Source organism: Egretta garzetta, unplaced genomic scaffold (genome assembly GCF_000687185.1).
Source record: "Egretta garzetta isolate BGI_Z169 unplaced genomic scaffold, ASM68718v1 scaffold7, whole genome shotgun sequence".
Lineage (NCBI taxonomy): Eukaryota > Metazoa > Chordata > Aves > Pelecaniformes > Ardeidae > Egretta > Egretta garzetta.
Window position 1 is genome coordinate 2,836,061 of NW_009260350.1, and position 23,508 is coordinate 2,859,568.

Consider the following 23,508-nt stretch of genomic DNA (forward strand, 5'->3'; position numbering starts at 1 on the left):
GTGTTGCCATCTAGGCTCGCACATAGCTAATAATATAGACCAGATAATGAACTGCAGGGAAAACCCAACCCCGGCGTTCCCTTTCCACCTAAAGTGGTGTTCATGACATCCATTGGGCATGCCTTGAAGGATGGTGTCTAGCAAATGACGTATTACCCCGTGTCATGCAGTTCGGAGATCCGTGATCTCGACGCTGCAGCAGCATCACACACTCTTGGCATTCACATGTTTGAATTTTGGGTTTGAGTGTTGCATGTAAAATTAAATCCACAGTTTTAAACTAGAGCTGGCTTTGGTCCTCTTCATGTCAGGATATAAACCTCTTAAACAGGTAGCACCGTAACTGGTGGGATTAACATAACCTGATTTCTGATGCAATTATCTCGCTGATTGTCGGACCTGACTGAAGCTTTTCTCATAGTTGGTGTATTTATAAGCTTCCCTGAATGGACCGTCTGCTGTCAAATAAGTCTGGTCTCGTACTGTAGCTTCAGGTGAGCTCTCTCCTGCTTGTGGATTATTTCTATGAAATTTATAGGTGCATTAGTCTCTTGGGTGGCAGGATGGGGGGGACAAAACCCCAACTTTCTTGTGTATCTAAAATTTAATTGAAATTTTTTAATGTATTCAGCAGTTCTTGGTGATAGAAGATAATCAATGTGGGAGGACGTAAGGGGTTTTTTTCCATCAAAGAAATTTCATATAGCATGCAGGAGAATCTTATTTTAAACTCATGCAGCCAAAGAACTCTTTGTGTTACGTGTGTGAAGAATGCATTATAGAGCATGGTTCGGAGCATGTCCATGGTTTTGGTTGCTTTGTGTGCAAACTTGAACCTTATTTCAGAACAGGTGGATGGGGAAGGGTAGCAAAAGGAGGACGGTAATGATTTTAGAGCCTCCAACTTAGAAACAGAAGGCTACATACGTTGTGATGGGATGTCCTGGGAGTTGTTTGTTATGCTGCCGTGTTTTCATCTGTTTTGAGCTGGTGATAGCTTGTACTTGATGAATGGCATTCGACATCACCTGTCTCTTCTCATAGCAATTGAGATACTGCCCAGTTTTGCTCCTGTATTTAATGCTTCCATGGAGTTCTTCCACTGCTTGCTTATGTGAGTGTATCCTGTAGAATTAACCACTCGAAACGGATGTTGTGAACTAACAGTAAGTGAAAAACAGATTTTGAATAATCCTTTAAATTGAATTTCATACTCTGCAGTCTCTCTTGGATGATGTATTCAGGTCATAGCTGCTTTATATAAGCTATTACATCTTTCTGCCACCTTATTTTAACTAAAATCCTCCTCCTTGCTGACTGGTAAGCATGCATTGTCTTTCTGGTGTCGTAATGCCTCCAATTCTCATGGAGTTCCAAAGATTTCAAAGTTTTTTAATCTTGTTTTTTTCTTGTTCAGAAAATGTGGGGGTTTTCCAGTTTTGCTAAGCACTGTGGCCCTTGTAAATAGTCCAGTTTTCAATAAATTGGTTTTTGAACTCTTTATTTTCATACCAGTAGGAGGGCAGGTCTTACTGGTGACTGAATTTGAACGTATGGGACGTGCCCAGACGTTTCTCTTTGGGGGGGCTGTAGGACTGTAGAGTGTTAGCAGATCTTTGAAGGTGAAGGGTGTGTTAAATGCCTTTTTCTTTATAAACTCTTTGGTCCCATGTAGGAGAGACAGAATTCTTTTTATAAATCGGGCACTGCAAGAAATACAGTCCAGCAGAGAGACCAGAAGTTTTCCTTGCCTCCATTTTGCATGATGTATTGATTAACCCCTCTCAATCATCCATCTTGTTTTCTTCTGTGCTTGTAAATGAGCAGAAAGAATTTTGCAAGTCAAAAAACCAAAACCGAATCCCTTTTGTATTGACTAATGTTAATGACATTCTGCTTTTTTTTTTTTTTTTTTTTTTTTTTTTTTTATCGCTTAGACGTCCTTTCTTGAGGCCGCAGCGTCTGCCTGCATCATCGGCCGTGCTTTTCTTTTATAAATCGGGCACTGCAAGAAATACAGTCCAGCAGAGAGACCAGAAGTTTTCCTTGCCTCCATTTTGCATGATGTATTGATTAACCCCTCTCAATCATCCATCTTGTTTTCTTCTGTGCTTGTAAATGAGCAGAAAGAATTTTGCAAGTCAAAAAACCAAAACCGAATCCCTTTTGTATTGACTAATGTTAATGACATTCTGCTTTTTTTTTTTTTTTTTTTTAATCCTGTTTATACGTTAATGTGAATACCTCAAAATTGGCACAGCTGCTTAGGTAAGTGTCTCAGGTTTTGAAAATTATAGCTGCTAGGATGTGCCATGAGTATTCATGGTGATAATCTATGAAACCAAGAGAATGAATTCAGTTTTTAAGAATTACCTTGCCTGCCTTTTCCCTGTCCTATCCTTAGGTTAAGGAAAATGTGTTTCTGGCCAAGGGCTTGGTTTTTAGTGAGTGGGTGGTTCAATGGGTGAGCATCATATCCTTTCACCTCCGGGTACCTGAACTCTTACATCACTCTTCAGCCACAAGTCAAACGAGTCTGGTGACCTCATTCCAGGTCCTAGCAGACATCTGTCCACATCACAAACCCATCAAGGCTGGCAGAGTCCCGGCCGCTGGCAGCCCGGGCTCGGGCAGTGTCCAGCACTGGAACAGCAAGGGTTGCAGGTGCGTTGGCAGAATCGCGTTGCTGAAGCTCATGCGCTGTCTGCCTGCACAATGCTTGGCTCTACTTCTTGCTCCCAGCTTGGTGTCTTGCTTTTTAACTCCAGTCAGGTGAAAACTTAAGAGGAAGAAAACAAACTGCACTTGTCTTTAGCTTCACGTGTAACTTTTATGGCAGGTGTAGATACTTGGAGGAGTGAGTAGTGTGTACGCCTGGCTTTTTTTTTCTGCTGGATTTGCTGCAAGCTGTTTAGGCTCTTGTTATTTTTGCGGTCCTCTGTGTGGGTCTTTAAGCATTGCTTGAGGCTGCTTGGTGCAGCTCAGCGCATGCGAAATAAGAGTTCTCATTTGCCAGCGTAAAGTCACCTTTAGGATGGCATGAAAGTCAATTTTCCACATGCTCGGAGAAACGGTTGTGTTACCAGCTTTACACAATGACTTATATCTGGCAAGAGCTTGCAAAATAGTCTCTCTGGCTGATTGTCAAAAATTACATCATATTGGAGTAAACTGCTTTTAAATCAAACATCCATTATTCATGTATATTAACTGCTTTTTAAATTTTTTTTACTGGCTGTTTTGTGTATGATTTACTCTTTTTCTTTCTCTCTGATTGTCTGTCTGCTCCTTTTAAATCTTAGCTCATCTTTAAATTTATGGAGCCAGAACACTTACCTCTGTGTACAAGTATCAATATGCTGACCTTGCATTTGTTAATAGTAAGATTTTTTTTGTTGTTGTTGCAGTGTTATGTGCCATATTTACAGTAGGCAATTCAATACATTTGCACTAGGAAACTGTGCCCCCGAGGCTTGTAAACTTTGAAAATACTCTTTTTCCACATCCCTTTAGAAATAAAATTCAAACTTGCAGCAGTACATACCATATGTTGTACTTAATTTGATGACTTCTGCTGCAAATGCATATGGAATAGCCTTATCACTTTGGTAGATACCCTTTGAATTGAATGTGTTTGACCTGAGCAAAAAACAGATCCCTTTTTATTCATGGTATATTATTCAGGACCCTTTCTTTTGTTGGCAATATTTGTGGGTATTCAGGCAATGGTTTTTTTCTGGTTGGCAGAGGGATAGGCACAAGGTGTATGATTTACTCTTTTTCTTTCTCTCTGATTGTCTGTCTGCTCCTTTTAAATCTTAGCTCATCTTTAAATTTATGGAGCCAGAACACTTACCTCTGTGTACAAGTATCAATATGCTGACCTTGCATTTGTTAATAGTAAGATTTTTTTTGTTGTTGTTGCAGTGTTATGTGCCATATTTACAGTAGGCAATTCAATACATTTGCACTAGGAAACTGTGCCCCCGAGGCTTGTAAACTTTGAAAATACTCTTTTTCCACATCCCTTTAGAAATAAAATTCAAACTTGCAGCAGTACATACCATATGTTGTACTTAATTTGATGACTTCTGCTGCAAATGCATATGGAATAGCCTTATCACTTTGGTAGATACCCTTTGAATTGAATGTGTTTGACCTGAGCAAAAAACAGATCCCTTTTTATTCATGGTATATTATTCAGGACCCTTTCTTTTGTTGGCAATATTTGTGGGTATTCAGGCAATGGTTTTTTTTCTGGTTGGCAGAGGGATGGGCAGAAGGAAAGAGGGAGAAACATAATCTGCAAATAAATGCAAATTCTGTTCCCAGTCTTGCTGCTTGTTCCTCTGCCTCTTTGAGCAACTCAGTTTTGTTTTGGGTATTTTTTTTTATATTTTGATCCTCTGTCTTTAAAATCACAGTTAGAAACCTCTATCCTGATGGTTCTTTCTGAGAAAGTGGTTCTTTAATGTGTCCTGTATATTATTCAGTAAGGAAAAGGATGTAGGTTTTGAGTGTGGTCTTGCAGTATACTTTTCAATAATATTTATGATACTCTGTTCAATGCTTCATCTAAAGAACTAAATGTACTGTATATACAGAGAGCGTCACCCAGTTCTGAGACAGCTAACCGTGTGATGTGGTAACTTCTGACAAGAAGCAGAAATGCGATTGCAGAGGGAAACCAGCTATTTCACAAAGCAGTTGTCTGCTGGCTTTCGGCCAGGACGGTGGGTTGAACACCCCTGCTCTTGTTGAAAGTACCACAGGCTCTTTGATAACAAGTGCTTGGGGATTTGTTGTTTTAATGTTCCATCCAAAAAAGACATCTCCAACAACACAGGATCCCAAAACACCTGCTGGGGTATTGGACATGCATGGAAGAGTTCCATCAACAGCATTTCCTTCAATTCTTTGGTTTTTCTTGGAAGTATCTCAACCAGAGGACATCAGCCATGCTTGACCTCACTTAGCTGCAAGAAGTAACAAAGCTCACAGCTTAGCTATTCTGGCTACAGAGACTTTAATGCTTTGTGAATTAACTTCGTCTTCTTTCTTGAGTTCTTGGACAGCATTTAGAGAGTTCCCCGTACCCACTGCTCTGCAGTTTCGGGAAGTACAGTAACTTTTCCTTTCTTCCTCTGCCTGGTCTCGGGAATTTGCCAGCTTCTCGGTGCACCTATCTGAGAACGGTGGCCACAGGTTGAGACTTGCCCAACTCGCACAGTAAAGAGGGAAATTAGTCTAATGCACTGCCTTAACAAAAGAGAGAGTATGAGCATGAATAATTAATACCACTAGTCTGTGGCAATCGGATAAAATGAAGTCCCATTTGCTCAGCCTTATTAAAAGAGAGAGAGAGAGAGGGAGAGATGGTAAAGGTCATTAAGGGACTTGTAACATGGAAAGAATCGCCTCTGAGATGGATAATGTGTTTTCTAATCTCTGTGGTCTTTAACTAAACATAATGGTAAAGGTACTCTGGCTATTTCTGGCTTCTTGAATTATTAAGCATTCTGGGAGATTGCTTGGCTCTTAGCCAATAACTTAGACTTTTTCATTTGAACAATGTTAATAGGTAACACTTTTTATTTTGTGCGTTAGGTCCGGCTACATCTGCAGAGAGTATTTAATGCTTTACCTCCCTCGTGTCCCCAAAGTCCCACTGGGGGAAGGGATGCTCGTTAGTGTGTTATCCCAGGGTACTTCATTTCACACCCAAATGCTCTTGGTTCACTTACCTTCAGTTCGGTACCTATTAGGTCACTGGTCTTGGGTGTCCATTATAGGATTATAAATATCTTTAAAAGGGTAATCCCTTTGCAGTGTGCATTATAGGATTATAAACCTCCTCAAGTTCTTACGCTTTATCTGCCCTTTAACATACAGGCCCTTATTTCAAGTCCCTATTGACCAGGTATTTTCATTCTCTCTCCTTGGCCTTTGTAAAGAAAATCCTTGTTGCCTTGGGATATTATAGGAGAGCTCATCAGAACTGTTCTAACAACTTCAAAATTGTCATCAGTATGCTTTTAAAGCCCCTGTCTTCAAGAAATTATTATTCAGACTTCAAAAAGCATTCTGAGTTCTTTTTGTTTCTTTCCGTATCAGTTTGTCAGGATAAGGTTTTGAAATTCATTTGCAGACCATAAAATTGCGCAAGACAGAAGTTGAATTTAAAGATAATAAAACCTGGATACGGAAAATCACAAAGAGAATCTTTCTTCCAATGATAGGGCTAATTGGCTACAAATACACATGTGCATTATGAAATTAAAAAAAACCCAAACCCAACAGTCGTTAGAAGAATGGCAACTGATGCGAGAAGAGGAGGAACTGGAGGGGGTAGGAGAGGATGATAAGACAAAAGGTTGTCTTCCAATTTTATGGATCTGAACTTTTTTTTTTTTTTTTTACAGATTCTCTCTCTTAGATGCAAAGATTTTAAATTGGTGGCCTCACAAGTTATGTGAGGAGGAAATAAATAAATTTTCATCTGGTGCAACCTACATATGAGTATTGCCACGGGTCTAAAATTGAGACTGCAAGCAGAAGAGTATGTAATATTTGCTCCAGTGTAAAACAGGGGAATCTTTAAATGCTATGTGGGAGCAATTTTTCATTTTAGTCTTCCAGGTCCATAACTGAATTTTCAAGTATGTATCATATGTTTATAGGATGGATGGGAGCTCTGGTCATTTAGGTAAATTAATAGTTTATGGATGTTCTCTTTAAGTATTAGCCCCAGGGGACTTCTGAGAAAGCAGCATTTGGCCCTCTCCTCTCCAGAGTTTTAACGTACGGCTGGGAAGGGCTGGTGCCGAGGCTCAACTGGGAGCCGGAATACGTTGCTCTTGACCTGATCATTTATTGCTCCTAAGGTGAATTCAGCAGTTTATTGACTTTTTCTTTTGTTCAAAACTTTCCAAGGAGAAATTTGGTTGCAAGGCACAAATATTAATTCCCTTTGCACTGAAAACCGTGCAAAGAACCTTTGCCAGAGTGTCATTATCTCTGGGTTTGGTTAGCGAGCTGTTGGAAGTGAGAACAAGCTATAAATTGGTCTTTACCTTAAAGACCAACATTTTCATGCAGTTTATAGCAACTCTTTTGTGGGTATGGAAGTTTGAATTAATTTTTTAGCAACTTTTCTGTCCTAAAGTCTCTTTGCAAAGGTAGAGTCTTCCTTGCTTTACAGAGCTTGGGTAAAATTGCTTTGGTTTTGGGGGTCTTAAGGATGAAAAATGACATGCTAAAGACTGGTATTTGAGGCAAGAGTTGGACATGTTATAAATATAAATATGTATATTATAAAGATATATTTGTGAAGTTGAGAGATTATAAATATTATAAGAAACTGAGGAAGTCAGCTATGAATGTGTTGATTCTGATAGGGAGCTGATAATATGTCTGAATAAAACCATGCCTGCTCTTTAGTTGGGAGAAACGGCAGGTGGAGGCGACCTGCAAATTCACTGCAGTATTCCTAGAGATTTTTAAAGCTTCGCTTTTGTTGCCTAGAGGCAACAAAATGATCCCTTCCTGCTCTCTTAGATTCAACCTTTCAGATGCTTACTAAAATTGCACAGATAGGAAGTAAAAGGCCAGGCAGCATCGCTGTCGCTGTTCTGGCAAATGTTGAAATAATATGTACAGATAGTGTAATATTTATTACGCTGCACGTGGATATAATCAGAAAAGTAGAAGTTAAGAATATTAGTGTGACGTTGACATAGTCATGCTGGTGTTGCTATAGAAGCCATAAGGTTTCTTCTGATGGTTCAACTACCATTACTCTTTTCATGGTCATAAGTTTCTTTTAAATTAGAGGAGCATCACCATGAAATTTAATAATGTTTATCGAGTTGTGTAAGACCAGGTACTGGGCTGAGCTCCACTGGGCTTTGACCAGAACATTTTTCTGTTTCTAAAAATACTTGCTCTCCTAAATTGAAAGGCCCACATAGATAAATCTCATCTGGCCCCACAGGAAAGACAGCGAACGTGATTAAACTGATTGCTGCGCAAAGGAGAGGAGGGCGAGCAGACGGGAAGCAAGTCATACCTCTCTTCCAGTCTCTGGTCGAATCATCTTGGATGTTGCTTAAAATCAGAGTTGTTGTTATTCCTTTCCCATCTGAACTGCCACTCAGATGTAATATTTCTCTTAATCTGTTCCTGCCGCATGATCTGTACAAAAGCTATCAGCAGGGCCTGTCAGCGCTGAGTCAGTGTTCAGTTCTGCTCTGCAATTTTTTGCTGTATGTGATTGAATCTTTCTTGCACAGTCCATCTGTCTAAGCCTTCGAAATGTTGATTCTGTTTACTTTTACTACTCTTTCAAGTATTAAAATTGAGGGGAAAAAAATAATTTGCTTTTCCATGTAAGCCATAAAAATTCATCCTGGAGAAAATATGTATGGCTTGCTTTGCCTGCCCAAGAGCCGTAGCTGCCCGATACTGGTTGGCAAGAGTCTGGCCTGGCATCCCTGCTTCTTGGTGGATTCCGTTGTGAAACTTGATTTCCTTATTTCTGAGGGTATCATTGCCCTTCTTAATAGGGATAGATCTATGTCTTGGTTATGTATTAGTATATTGAGAAACGAGTCCTGCAAACCATCTCTGATGGTAATAACTCCGCTCTACTTCATGCTGCAGCAAAACATAGTTGTGCTCGTGCTACATTTAGCCGGTGTTTATTTTTTCTCTGCCAGATTCTTCTTTACAATCTGGAAACAAGTCAGTGTCTAAAGAAGATGGGCAACTCGATAGGTGACTTTACGTGTGTCAACCTCCAGAACAGCCCTCCAAACATGCTCGTTACGGGCAATAAGGACAGAAGGTAGGTACTACCAAGTACTACCAAGTACTACCGTCTCAAATTAGCTTCCTTCCTGTCCTGCTGTCCTACATCTGGACCTGCTAGAATTCGTTTCTCCTCTAATGTTTCAAATGCAGCCTGCGTGAACTTCAGGAACAAAATATTAGGTAATAGTTGGATGTGGCTGCCAGTTTGCTTTGTTTCAGAAAGCTCCATGGGAAGACTTTCTTTTTAAGCCATTTGGTGGACGCAGTTGGTGTACAGCCCAGCGAGACCACTTGGAATATCTTCCACTTCCCCACCACCACCCGCAAAATTAGTTTGGCATTTAAAAGCTCACTTTCTGATATTAAAAAAATAACCTAAGGGATGAATCATGTAGGATGAGATGGGTCCGTCTGCCAAATGATGTCAAGAGTGTATTTCGGAACACTGTGATGTCCCTCAGGTGACAAAAAAAAGAGACTTTCATATGAACAGATTCCAGCTTCTATTTAGCTGATTAGCAGCTTTCTCTTTAACTCCTTGGCTTGGGGAGTAGGATTTTCCCAGCACAATATCTGGTGCCAGGAATGGACGCGCTGGGAACAGTCAGTGCGAAAGGATTAAAGTGCTTAAAAGGACCCTTTGAGTCCAATTTTTAGATTTTCTTTTTTTGGCTAGTTATTTGTGGGGTCTGATCCAGTGCACCAAAGGAGATGTGGGATGGCGAGGAGCCAGTGTCTAATGGCTCCCTGTTCCTTCCCTCCTCCTTTCTGCACTGGGCATCAGGCTGCAGGTGGTGGTCTGGTGTGGTGGTGGGTATCAGATTGTAAGGCGGATACTTCCCTTTGCCAAATCCCAGACCTCTGTCCCGCCAGCGCAGCAGCTTGCAAAAATGATTGTTTTGTCAAACAGCTTTTTTTTTTTCCCTTCTCAGTGAATAGGCAGTGCAAGCAAACCTCACACTTCCTCAGCAAAGAGGATAAAGGAAATATCTGAAGTTTGACACGTGTAATTGAATCCTTGGGAGTTTTTTTCCCTCTAAAAGCAGATAATTGATTTTCCAAAACACCCCAGTAAAACTACCTCCAGTTCTGATCTCTTGCACAATGATGGGAGAGTAGATAAAGTTGATATCCCTTAAGTGAGATTGAAATTTACTCCCCTCGTACTAGAATAAATGTCTGCGCCCTTTCCCCTCCAGAAAGCTTTTCAGTTTTTCAGCTCAGGCATTGACTGAGGTCAGGGGTTGGCCATCATTAAAATAGCAAGACGGAATCAATAGTTCAGCAAATAAGTTTGGCATCCAGGAGACAAGACTGTGTGTATCTCAGAGGTCAGTTCCTCATGTGGTGCTGGGGGAAGGGGATTAATAGGCACTGGGCATCCACAGGCGGGACGTGGCTTGAACCTCCATGGCTCTGTTACAGAGCAAGCGTACTATGTAGGGACCTTGACGCATGAGTTCAAACTGCTGATGGCCAGTGGGGAAATGGATTGCTGGAATTAAAGATAGCGCTTTCACAATGTTACTAGTATATGCTATTCTTTTATTCAAAGCCATGATTTTGAAAAGTAAGATAGACCACCCTGTTGAAGTGAAATGGTTTTGGTAGGGCCTCTAAAAATCTCTTTCCATCAAAAAATACTCCTGAAGCATTGCTGATGTATTTGATTACTTAGCTGTGCTACACACTGGCCAGAGATCTGATAAGAGGGAGTGTGTGTGATCCACTGCACAACAGCAGCCTTTTTCTTGGTGGAACCCACGATGGTGAATAGCTTTGGGAAAGCAAACATTGCTGAAAAGTGTGGGTCAAAGCATGTACTCCATGCTCTCCTAAAGGCAAGCTAGCTAAGGTAGTCTAACAGGAGAGTCAAAGCCTGGTCATGAGAACACCTTCCTTACAGCTCCCTTGAACTTGGACGGATCTGATGTGCTCCCACTGAGCCCAGCTGCCGAGGCAGGAGAGGGAGGACCATGCCAGGTCTGCATTAGAGCATCACATTGGAGGTGCAAAATGCTTTTCCTTTTTTTTTTTTTTTTTTTTTTTTTTTTTTAATAAAGCACATCTACACAAAAGTGTGCCTCTAATTCTTCCAAGGGTGTGCCAGAATGGACACCTGCCTGAAACCTGGGCCCTTGCTAATGAAATAACCGGGGCGCCATCAGATCTTCGTTTCCAACTGTGCTTACCAAACAGAAGAAGCTTTGATTGCCGCGCAGAACACATGCAGTAAGACAGGGAGAGCACTGGGTGTGAACGCTTCCAAAATACCCATCCTAAACCGAAGCGTAGCTCTAATACGTAGCCAAAGCTTCTCTCTGCTGGAGTTGGAGAAAGCAAGAAGGCCTTTTTGCCATCAGCAACTGTTGTGATGGGGTTTTCCTAAGGGTGACTGCGGCGCCACACAATGCGTGCTCCTTGCTCTGTTCCAGCGTGTTCATCTGCGTGTCAGAGGGATGTTGCTCTGCTGGAGTTTTGGACTGTTCTATTGCCTCTTATTTCAGTTGCTGAAATGTGTTATTTGTAAAATCATATGATGCAATCTCCATTTGAGAAAGGAAAAGGAAAGACTCGCAACATCATTAGGATCATAGCAGGGGTATGGAATAAAGTACAGTTAATGTGTTGGAACAAGTGTGTTTTGGCCTTTTCTGAAATTAATGTGTACCCGATGCTTTCATTCTTGATAGCCATCAGCTGGGAGGAACTTTCTCTGGCTTCTTTTCAAATCTGAGATCAGTATTTCCCCTTTACTTCTGTTTTCACTCACTGCATTTTTTTTTTTTTATTCACTTATGTACTTTGCTTTATCCCTTAATCTGGATATATAAGGATCAAAAAACATACTCCTTTATGATATGTGCTGGGTTTAAAATTCAACAACATTCACTTTAACTGGTTTTGTGGACTTGTTGCAGTGGTTGAAAAGCTTTTTCTCTACAGTTCTGCTTCTAGCAGAGCCTTCGATAGGTTTGTCTTCAAAATGCCTTGTCTGAGTGATCAGTAATTTCTGAAAACCAAATGTACCCAAATGCTGCCTGCAGTCAGTAGTTCTGGTTTTGAAATCAGAAGAGATACTGGTTGTTGGGTGCTTGTGGATAGCTTTGTTTCAATATTGGTGATTAACTCAAGCGTATAAACCTATAATTCCCTTGACTTGTCTTTTGAATGGCCACACATTTAGTCTCTTCCTAAATCTTTGTAATGATAATCCTTTCCTTGATCCTCATGTTAGCCGTGGGTTTGGTACCGAGGGGTGGGATGTGTTAGCAGTATGAGTGGTGCTTTATGGCTCACAGCATTGCAAACATTTGGGGATGCACAAATAGAGGAGCTTTCTCCAAATTTCACTTATATTTTATGTCGCCTGGGACTTGTAAAGAGACAGAGAGGTCCTGTAAGGTGGGAGAAGTCTGCCACAAAAAATCTTTGGTAATAGAAGTCAGAGTGGAAATTCAGTGGTGAAAAGTGTCAGCCGTATTGGATGTCTGGCCATGTTAGTGGCCATGGGACTACTGCAGTCCGAGACATATTTTCATAAGCCCCAAAGTACTTTTGTTCTCAGAACCCACAGGCTGCAGCTCCACAGCTGGTTTTATCTCTGTTCTTGATTTGCTTTTGTTTAGGGTCAGGGTATTCGATCTCCGCAAAAGCGAATCTTTGTGCTCCCTCTATGCCCACCAGTTAGGAGTGTCTGCGGTCCAGATGGATGACTGGAAGATCGTCAGTGGAGGAGAAGAGGGCTTGGTCTGCGTGTGGGACCAACGGATGGGCACCAAACTCTGGGAAATGCACGCTAGGTAATTTTGTCTGCAAAAAACCCTATTCCTATTGCAAGGGTATTTATCGGATCTGGCTGACAGGAGGAATGTGGGAATGGGATGATCCAGGACCAAAATAATAACATGCCCATGTCTGAAGCTTCTGAGAGTTCTGTTTAGTTTTCATGTGATTTGGGAACAGATTGTCTCCCCGCCTGGAGCCTTGTGCGTGTTTCTGTGCATACCCTTTAGCTGTCGTAGGCTTTTTACTCATTAGCTAAAGAGTGCTTCAGTCGGTGTAAGGGAGCATGGAAATTGTTTCCCCTGGATTTTCCATGAAGTTCAGTTAGTGTCTTCTCCCTGCCCCCTCCCCAACCAGTATTTACTTTACTGAACCTTGGATTTAAAATGCTGGATTCCTGGCTGCTGTGTTTAGTGACTGGTTCTGGCTGTCTCTATCTGCTATGTCCTTGCACAATACCTGTGTTCCTCTTCACCTCGCTCACATATTCCCTTGGTGGTAGCAATCAAAGCCAGGCTGGTATATTTAAACTCATTTAAATATTAAAATACCAGTTTGTACTGAAAGCACCAGAAGTACAGTACTGAAAGTACAAGCAGAGGTGGGTATCCTGGAGGTGACAGAAGACTGTTAGTTGCTACAGCCAAATTCTGATTTCCTGGTCAAGGCACAATTCCCAGAGAGTTAGCTTTGAATGAAGACCTCAAGGATTTAGCCCCTTGTAAATCTGAGTGATACCCTTAATAAAATGAACAGATAAATCCTGATTTTTTTATTTTTTTTTTAATGCATCTTCCCCAAAGAGGAGCTAGATGAGGTATTTACAGTCAGAGAAGTTCAAGCTGGAGTTGTCATTGATTAATAGCAGGTATCTCCTTCTCTTTTGATCCTGTGAATTATAAAGCCCATCGTGATGTGGCTGATGCATTAAGGACAATATTGCATTGATTGTCTCCTGGAGCAGCGCTAATGAACATGCCAAGGAGAGCAAGCAGTGCAGATCTGAGCTTTGGGAGTGTACGAAAAGTGAAACCGTTAGATTAAACATTTAAAACACTGTTTAATCTATATAGGAACCAGAAGGGATCACTTCAATCAAAAAGGCCTTCATAGATAAGGAGGTGTGTGTGTGCCTACAGCCCAGCGTCATGAACAGAAAGCAAGGGCAGAAGCAAAGGGAGATGACAGGAGACACGTTAGGGTCATGGAGATGAGGCATCTTAATCTGAGAAGATGGGTTACTCCTGCTTGGACAGTAAAAGCTTTGGGGTTAGTTTATTCACCAGTGAGAGGAAAACAAATGAAGACCAGACCTCTTAGCTTGTGCCAGCAGTTCTAAATCAGCCACAGCTCAGTGCTTGGGGGTGTGGGGGTCCTGGGTGTCCCCATCCTTCATTTTGGGAAGCATCCTGCTCTTCCCAGGAGTGTGCTGCTGCGGTCCTTAAAGCAGCAAAGCAAGCTGGCAGCCCGGATCCCTTGCAGCCTGTGTGCTGCCTAGCGTCTGAAATATTTCTGGCCTCCACGTATGTTCTGGTAACAGCCCACTAGATGGGGATAAGAGCTGTGTTTATCTGCTCCAGACAGGAGGAGAAGAGCCAAAGGTGCAGGTTCCCAGCCTCTGGCCATAGATTTAAATGAATTTTTGTTCAGTCCAGAGCAATTCTTTCACTCCACTTGGACTTTAGGAGTCTAATGCAGGTGGCATCTCACCCAGTGCTGTGGGTTTTATTTTTCAGACATCCAGTCCGCCATGTATGGTTTAATTCTCATAGCCTCATCACTGCAAACATCCCCGATGAGAAAACTCCCCGAGGCGCCAGCATCATGGACGATGACCTTACCATGCACCGCAAGTGAGTAAGCCAGCTCTGAAGGGTAGGGGTTTTGGCAGACCGAAGATCTGCTTTATTATATATTTTAGAATGGCACACTAAGCACTTGAGTTATGATCCAGAGCAGTAATAGAGAAGGTATAGCATCTAAAAAAATAAAAATAAAAAAAAGTTTAAAGATAAGGCTTTCAAAACCATTGATGAATTGTCTCTTTATTTACTTCAGAGCACCAAAAAAAATGCATTTCTTTTTCAGCAGGGGAATGTAAAGGCCACTGAAGCCAGATGGGGAATGCAGCCCTTTCCTTGCTCTAGATATTAGTAATGATACGTCCTCCTAAAGGAAAACTACTGGTATTTAAACTCCAGGTTTTGGTATTTGCATCTCAGATGGCTGTTAGCATGTCTAATTGAACTATCAAACTACAATGTACTTATCTTCCCCCTTCCTGAATAGATTAGAAATGTTTCAGCAGATGACAGTCACGTCTCTGCAGTGCTAACGTGAATGACTCACCGCTCATTGCCAGGGCTTGGTGGGGTCCCTGGAAGGAGGCAGGAGGGAGTTTTCTCTGTTAATACTGCACAGACAGCCCTAGTGCATAAAGGGATGGGGTTTTTTATATTCAGCTTCAGAAGCATCAGATTTTAATCCTTTATGGCAATTTCTAACTTTGTTTCCCCTGTTGAAATGTATAATAAAGGTAAAACGGTGTGTCCTGGTTGTGTTTCGTACAGGCATCGAGGAATCATTTATGCCTACGAGTTCTCAGTGGACCAGTTGGCTGTAGAAAGCGTCCTTCCTATTTGCCGTTCTTCCTACGATGAAGTGACTGGTTACAACTACAACATTGGCCTTGCAGTTCCCTATGATAACATTTAGGTAACTCACTTTACTTGGCTTCTGTGGTCCAGCCCTCTGCCAAGTACATGGCCAAAGGCAAATAGGAGATCCGCGTGGGACACGTGCCAAAAAGACGGCGTTGGCTGCAGGCACATCAAATGGGCTGAGCATTTGCTGAAAACTTGGGGATATGAACCGGAACAGAGAGTATGGCTGCCCTCGAGCATATCACTAAAATATGTTGCTGCGCAAGTGTTCAAAGGCCCACTGTGGTAGAACGGAGAGACTGAAGAGTAAAGGGGAACAGTACACTTCAGTGTAAACAAAAATGTTCTTTCCTGCTGCTTGCGGGAAAAACACTGCTGATCCCATCTTGGCAGAAGGACATGGTCAAGAAGCGAGAGCCCCGAGTGGCAAACTGCTGAAGTGGTTGGGAGGCAGGGAGCGCGCTGGGGGCAGTGGGGGGAGGGAAACCACCAAGAACTTGGAAAAAGCATCTTGCCAAGGCACATGTTTGAAACTTCTTCCCTTGTAGTGAGCTGCTCATTCTTCTTTTCCTTGGAGTGCATCGGAATGTGTCTAGGAACAGGAACATGCACAAAAGGTTACGGTGGTTGGGAGAGTGGGGTATGGTGGAGAGAGGGAGGGGAAGGTTGGCCTTGGCCAGGCTGGATGCTTGCAAACTCAGCAGGCTACAGACATCAAAATTATTTTAAAATTAATTATTTTTTTAAGTCTAAAATTCTGGATTAAATGTTTTCTAATTGTGAATGTGCATATGTGTGGGGGTTTTTTGTTTGTAAGTCTTTTAGGGTGAACTAACCCCTGTGTGCTGGAGCACAGGCTGTCATGTCTCGGGTTAGTTGTCAGGTACGTTCTTTGCTAGATCATGCCCTTCTACAGCACTGGCAGATTTTCCCCAGGTGGCTGGGACCTGGGTTTCTGACACTGCCCTTGCTTCTGCGCTGGGAATTGATCACATTGGTGTAATGAAACAGAAGGGATGAACTGGCCGCAATCCCTCGGCATGGGTAATTAGCACTAATGCTGTGGAGAAGCATCCAGACTGACGAGTAAGATGTGGTACCTCAGGGGAAAATGAGGAGTGAGGGTTAATCTTAAACCCGAGTTGCACTGACGTAGGTAGAACCAATTTGGTGAACGAGAGCTCGAGTCCTGCATGGATATGTTTTACTGTTTCAAAACTATTCTATGGTTGTGATTTGCCCTTGTAAACTTCCTGGTGCAAGCCAAAGCCATGTAAGCTAAGTTTAAGTTGAGGTTAAGTTTTAACTTAACATGTTTTTGCTGGCTTAATTGAATCAGTTTAGAAGTTCAGTGCTGGGGAGGGGTGCAGGAACCGTGCCCGAACCTGCAGGAGAGGGGCTGGCTGGGCTGTCACTTCAATCCCAAACTGGTCCCTGGCACAGCCCCTGGAGAGCTTTGGGCTGCCCTCCTCCTGCCTGGAGAGACCTATTTCACAGCTCTTCATTGCCTTTGGCTTGGGGTGGTTTTCCATGACTGACCCCTAGGCCAGCTTCCACGTGTGTGTGTGGTTTTTAACAGTTAGCTGCTTCCTCATGATGGACTGATAGAAGAAGTGCAAGGGGAGAAGTCATTCTGTCTGACCAATATGTTTTATCTTTCATAAAGCTTTGGTTCTGGTTTTTTTTTTTCCTTCCTCTGCCCTTCTGGGAAGCTGGCTCCCTTCTTTCATTCCTGGAAGTGCAAGAAGTGTGATGGATACGTAGTTTGGGCGAGAGCTCAGCTGAAACCTGTCAAATAAATAATAGTTTCTGTAGCACAAATGATTTTGTGGGTTGCTCCAGCCCTGAGTCTTCTGTTGTGGCTGAATAGAAGGAGCTTCCCCCGTCACTGTCCTCTTCCCTCCATGCGGTGACCTGCTTCCCTGTCTCATTTCGTACACCCGTGGCTTGTTCTGACTTTGACTCTCCTTATCTTCCCTCATTATCTCAGGACAGCTTTGTTCTTTCTTCATCTCCCTGCTGCAAGTAGCAGATAAGTTTGTCTTGTGCCCGCATGGGTCGAGCCCTTTTCCTGCAGCCCATCTCCGTGCTTCCCCTCTCTGCGCTGCCTCTGGCACGGCTGCCTCCGTGCTGCGCCTTGACCATGGTAGCCACTGAGCTGCTAGAAAACGGACGCTTTCCAGCACCTGCATTTGTAGAGGTGTTTGCTTTCTTATGCAGAGACGACCTGCAAGCCATCAACTCACTGGGGACCAAGCATCAGCCCATCCAGATACGAGAGGGCATCACCTCCAGTGGAGAAAGAAACTCCCTGTCCCCGCAGCCACCATTTTGTTGGCCCACAGTCTGGATGCAGCTCCTCCGGGCAGATTGGAGGGTGGTCCTGTTTGTTTTTCCTATCGCCGGAATTCATTTAGGAAGGTTGTACCACAGCAGAAGATTGCGTGTGTATTTAACTAGCATTCATAATGCAAATGAGGGCACTTAGGCTGTTGGACAGTAGCCATGTTGGGAGTTTAATTTTTGTTTCTGAAAAGGGATGTTGTCCTACTTCCCTGGGTAGTCATTAATGCTGTGCTGAAGTGGGTGCTGGAGTGTAGCAAATGCAACCGTGAGTGTTTACATCTTCACCAGGGTTAGGTGACATTTAAATGGAGCCTCTTCCCTAATAACTCAAGAGCAAGACTGGAGTCACCATCCAGCCTTTACCAGAGATAGATGCCACCTTTGAATTTCCCACCTAGGACTTGTTAGCGCTCCCAGTGAGTGGTAGGTAGGGGTGAAGGTGGACTCTTGTCTCAGCAGATCCCCGTTGTATCCCAGAAGTTGCCACACAAGAAGGGGGCATCATCTGTTGGGTGGTGGCCGGGGCTGATGGCAGGGGAGTTGAGGAGTCAGGAGGTGTTGGCCCAGTGCTATGGAGCGCCCAGGCAGAGGTTGGGCTGGAGGTGAAGGCTCCTGCTGTGTGAGAGCATGGTGCAATGGGCTGGGCTGCTGACCATCAGCCGGGCTGGGTAGCTGGGGACAGCTAAAGAATCAGCACAGAGCCTCAAGAACGACTTCTGCCTTCTGTTGTTATGACAGTGATTCTTGGCAAAGAAGAGGTGACTGTTGTCTTCGTGAGGAGGATCCCTGGACCTAAGTTTCTTCCCTACGATGCTCCAAAGGGAATATATGATCAAAGGGGGAGGCTGCCTCTGTATCCCAGCCTCCAGCTCCTGCCAGGCTCTGGAGCTCTGACTTCAGTGAAAAGCGATGTGTGGTGCATAGCAAAACAGTCTTGATGCAAAGGACGTGGTAGGACACACTCAGCTGTCATGGAAAAACCCCAGCTGGCCCTCCATGTATTTTGGGTCCAATCCACCAGGAAAGGCCCCACAGAAGTGCCTTTTACCTCTGTTTTGTGTCCTTGGCCACCTTGGCAGTGGAGGAAGAGCAATTCCAGCATTTTGTGGTCTGCTGTCCCTCTCTCGATGCTGAGGAGCAGCCACAGGAGGAACAGCGGGTGCTCTTGGTGCAGAGAGGGGCTGGGGGGGGGGCTCTGACTCCTCTCCCCTTCTGTCGGCTCTGCAGAGCAGCTCCTTCCCCTCCCACCCTGCAGCCTTTCCTGCTCTCAGCCCCTGCTTCCATGCCCCTGTCCAGAGGGGAAGGTTCCTCTCGCATTCCCTGGCCGGGTTGCTGTCAGAGAGGGATGAGCACGTAGTATCGATGAGCCACCACAGTGCAAAAAAAAAACCAACTTAATGCTCCTTCTGACCCCTCTTTTCTTCCACTCGGTTCCCCCTTCCATGGATGGTCCTAAAGCCTTCAGTGACATTTGGCCACTCAGTTCCCCCTTCCATGGATGGTCCTAAAGCCTTCAGCTACATTTTGCCCAGTGGTGGTGCTCTCACAGTCCCTACCAGTTGCTTGTAGCCCTGAGACTGCTCCCTGCTGCTGAAGGGGCAGATGAGGCCACGGTGGTTGGAGCCTTCGTAAGAACCAATGGATTAAGCAGTAGAAACTACTGGGGACAGCACCTGTTTCCAGATCAGGATTTGTGCCATTGGCAGATTCCTGGCCAGAAATGTGGACCTTTAGCCTCTGGGCCAAATGCATCTTCATGGAAGGCTCCATTGCTGCCTCTTCCTGAACTGCCCTCTGGTTCTCCTGTGCCTCCCGTCCTTCCCAGGCAGGCATCCCCCGCTGCCATTTCAGTCTCTCCTGCCTTTCCCAAGCTCCGCTGTGGCTGAGAGATGGTTGGGGATGGTGAGATGGGTGTCACTGGTGGGGAGCTTGAGCAAACTGTTCCCTCTATGCCAAAAAAATCCAACCAACCCTGCCTTGGGCATCTGCTCTGCCGTCATGCAGCTCGCTCGGTCCTGCTCTTTCAGAACCACGAGCCACCACTCTCTCCACTAAGCTCCTCAGCCTTCAACAGCCTTCCCTGAGTTTTCTGACATGCGGCAAAGCTGCTTCAATTTTCCAATTACCCTCTGCTGACACCGCTGGGATCTGCAACGGAGCTGCGTGCCACATCACGGGTCGCAGCAGCTTGGCAGCTCTTGCTGTGCCCCGTAACTGAACTATTATCCTTTACCGAATGCTCTGGGCTTTGCAGGATTTTGCCGTGGTCTGCAACAGAAATGGTGCCCTTGCCGAATTTCCCGGTGCGCTGCCAGTTTTTCCTGCCCTTTACGGAATTATTATCTTCCCCCTCGCTGGGTTTTGCTGTGCCTATCATCAACATTGCATTACACAGCCCTGGCTTTCTGCTGGCCCTGGGAGCAACGCTCCTGCCCACCCGGAGGAACCGTTTGCTGGGGTGAGGGTCGGGCTTTTCTTCCCCGCTCTCTCACGTTCCACACTCCCTTTCGTCTGCCCCGTGCAGCCCTCCCTCCCGCTCCCACCTTCATCCCGTTCCCCGCAGACAAGACAAGCACAAGCAAAAGCCGGTTTGCTTTGGGTCCCCTGCTTCCCCGCAGCCCCCGAGCCCATGCTTTCCTCGTTGCCTAACAAAATAGCTGGAGGACAGCTAATTAGCTCAAGGAATAATAATTATCCTCTTATCGATACTCGTCAGGCCTCCTGCCCTCTATTTCCCTGCACTGTGTGGCGCATCCAGCCCTTGTGGGCTCCGAGAAGCACTGATGTCTCCTCCAAGAAAACCACAGGATGGAGGGGGAGCGGGGCCATGATCTTATGCCAACCCCCTGCAGCAGGGGCAAGGGCTTGGCTGGGGAGGGGCGGCCCCATTGGGTGATTCTCGGGTGGGAAAGGGCCTTTTAGGCACCCACGACTACTGCTGGGAGCAGGGTGAGGCCGGCAGCGTGGAGCGGGACGGGTCTGCAGCATCTGTATGGCAATTCCTGTGAGAAGAGGAGGGAAGGAGCCTGCGGCTGCTCCTGAAACCCGGGGTTTGGGGAGAAGTTGGATGTTGCGCTCTTGCATATGTGGGGAGGGAAGGGCGCACAGGGTGGCACAGGGATGAAGAGGAGAAGGAGGAGGTTCAGGAGGAGGAGGAGGTTCAGTCTCAGCCGGGAGGTCAGGATGGCGCCAATGCAACACAGACGGCGACGAGCCCGGATGGTGGAGGTGTCCAGAGGAGCAAGAGGAGAACAGGACTGAAGACAGCCAGAGCCCTGCGAATGCAGACAAGGCTGTGGCTGCCATGGGGCAGCACCAGGAGCCCCTCAGGGTCTGAAGGGCTGTACGGGAAGACCTAGGAGCTCCATCGCCACCATCCCCTGCCCAGCCCCGGCGCTCAGCCCTGCCCACAGCACTGGCACCAACCCCGGCTCTTGCCACCCAGCCCAGGTTGAGCACCGCGTGCCAGCACCACAACAGCCCAGCCCACGCTGTGGGTGGTGGCAGTGCTGGCCCCCAGCTTCACGGCACGTCCAGCCTCCGAGTGGTGGCACCCGCCAGCGTGGAGCTGTGAGGTGGGATCAGCTCCATCCCTGCGGCTGCCTGCAAAGCCGGGTCGGCCCCAGCACATCCTCAGAACCGCTGAGCAGCGCAGGTCTCTCCAGGACAGGACTGCATTGCAGGGAAGGGCTGTCCTCTGCTGGGTTAGCACGGCTGCTCCCTGGCTGCTGGCGCTGAGGAGCTGCTCCGGCGCAGGGGCCGTGGTCCAGCAGCCGCCAACAGAGAGTAGGGGCCTCCTCTTGGCTGCACACCCCACAGCGATGGGCAAGACGGGGTGTTTTGGAGGGGCAAGGCTGCAAGGGGGAGCCCTTACCTGTGCCCTCAGCACGGGGATGCCTGGGCAGTGTGGAACCCCCCCACTAGCGCAGAGCAGAAGGAGAAATCTTCCGTGCCCTGAGCTGGGGCGACGGCGGGCACTTGGGGGATGGAGGGAGCTGGCGCCAGGGCTGTGGCATCCGTCGCTCCCCGCAGCCTGCACTTGTGCTGCTTGCTGCGGTGGGGGCTCTTACCATTGAGCCTACATGTCACTGGGGGAAGCTATTTTTGATAAAACAAACAAATCTTTCCAGCTTTTCTAAAAATAGCCATTGCCCTTTTTACTCCCCCTCCCTTCCCAGCTCAGGCTGCCTTAGAGACAGAAATCCGCCTCGAGCCATCCAGTTATTAATACCAGTAAACAAACCCTTATCTCCGGTGCCTTGTTCTACTGGGAACATGTGGGGGTGGGAGCCACCCGGCTGCCAGGAGCCCACATCCCCATGTCCCTGCATCCCTGCTGCCAGCCTCAGCATGGTCCCATGCTGCCCCTCTGGCCGACAGACACAGCCAAGGTGGCTGGTTTGGGTTTGATTTGGTGTTATTTCTTGTGCTGCTGCCACCTTCACTGCCTTGAGCATCTCCTGGGATGCAGGGAGGGATGTGGTTGCCCTTCCAGGTGCTGAGGACGCTGCCTTCACCTCCTGCCCCTCAGCATCCCCATCCCTGCCTGCATACGAGGGGCTCGCAGCACAACGGGGGCAGCTCCTTCCCCAGGGCAGCACCTGTCAGAGGCTAAAAATTCAGGTTTAAAGGGAGACCAGGATGTGTGGAAGCTTTCTGCACAGGGAGAGCCCCTGCCAGGCCCTGGGTGATGGACGGGCGGAGTATTTCTCAGCAAGGAGTAAAAAGAGAAATACCTTTTATTACAGATAAAAGCCTCATGTTTCTAGAGAGCAGAAGGCAGCCCCACTACGGGACAGGCACGCGAGCGAGTACAAAGCGCTTGGTGCCAGGAACATGGAGCTGCTGCAGAGTCCTCTTCCTCCTCCTCTTCCTCGTCCTCCGGCTCGCAGGAGGTCAGTAGCAGTGTGCAATGGTCTCCATGTTGAGGAAACGGACGTGCATCTTGGTTTCAATGTCGATCCCCTGCCACATCTGCAAGGGGAAGGGGGTGAGTGGGGCCGGGCCGGGGGCTCAGCTCGGTGCCCAGGCCCCTGCCACCGCCCGGCGCCCTCCTCCTGGCGAGATGAGCAGAGATGCCACCAACCTTAAGGAAGTCTTCGAAGGTGATGCCCTCATACACCTGGTCCGGCCCCTGGGCGCAGCGAGAAAGAAAACATTACGGCTGCCCCAAGCCAACGGGGCAGGGGCCTGGGGGCACTGGGTTACCAGGGGGTGGGTCCCCCAGAGCTATGGGGTACATCTCACATGGGTGCACAGCGCTGGCCCCGCACCGTGCCCCATGGCCAGCCCAAAGTTGGTTCCCAGAACCACCATGGCTACAAGGAGCTGCCTTTTCTAAAAGCACTAAAGCCCCAAACACCAAGGATGGTGCTTTATGGGGTGCTGTTTGCTTGTCTCCCATGGGGAAAAAAAACCAAAACAAAAAACCTGAAAGGTGCTGCCTGCAAAAAACCTTTCTCTGGCCAAAGCAGCCCGGGGACAGGGGAGATGCCCTGGGCAGGATGGACACCTTCCAGCCCCAGCGTATTTTTGATACCATCACAGCGCCTCTGTATCACGGTAGAGCAAGGAACCGGCTCCCACCATTTGTCCCACACAGATGCTGGCTGCCTCCATCATGGCCCCATCGGCGATGGACCGTGCTGACTCTTTCTCCAGGTGGGGGTTCCCCGACAGCAGCTCCTCCACCACCTACAAGGCAGCAGGTCAAAGCCAGGGCCGGGAATTCGGTGATGATGGGGCAGGAGGGACCATACGTTACATTTCTGTACTCCTGCAGCGTGATCTTCCCATCATGGTCTGAGTCGTACATGTGGAAGAGGACTGGGAGGGACGAGAGGAGCATGGCAGGGTCAGGGCAGCCCCGGCCCTCCCATCCCCCCGCCGTCCCCCTGCCTTT

General features: G+C 46.3%; 2 protein-coding genes across 2 annotated transcripts in view; one reads left to right on the forward strand and one right to left on the reverse strand.

The window, feature by feature from the left end:
- Positions 1–19,026, forward strand: part of FBXW8 (F-box and WD repeat domain containing 8) — a 68,302-nt gene extending 49,276 nt beyond the window's left edge. The window contains exons 13-16 of the mRNA XM_035898368.1: positions 8,718–8,845; positions 12,441–12,614; positions 14,334–14,450; positions 15,168–19,026. Coding sequence (XP_035754261.1) covers positions 8,718–8,845; positions 12,441–12,614; positions 14,334–14,450; positions 15,168–15,312 — 564 coding nt within the window. The 3' untranslated portion in view covers positions 15,313–19,026. The remainder of the gene's footprint in view (positions 1–8,717; positions 8,846–12,440; positions 12,615–14,333; positions 14,451–15,167) is intronic.
- Positions 19,027–19,071: 45 nt separating this feature from the next.
- Positions 19,072–23,508, reverse strand: part of TESC (tescalcin) — a 6,571-nt gene continuing 2,134 nt past the window's right edge. The window contains 5 exon segments of the mRNA XM_035898416.1: positions 19,072–22,217; positions 22,343–22,580; positions 22,693–22,740; positions 23,193–23,300; positions 23,371–23,478. Coding sequence (XP_035754309.1) covers positions 22,503–22,580; positions 22,693–22,740; positions 23,193–23,300; positions 23,371–23,478 — 342 coding nt within the window. The 3' untranslated portion in view covers positions 19,072–22,217; positions 22,343–22,502.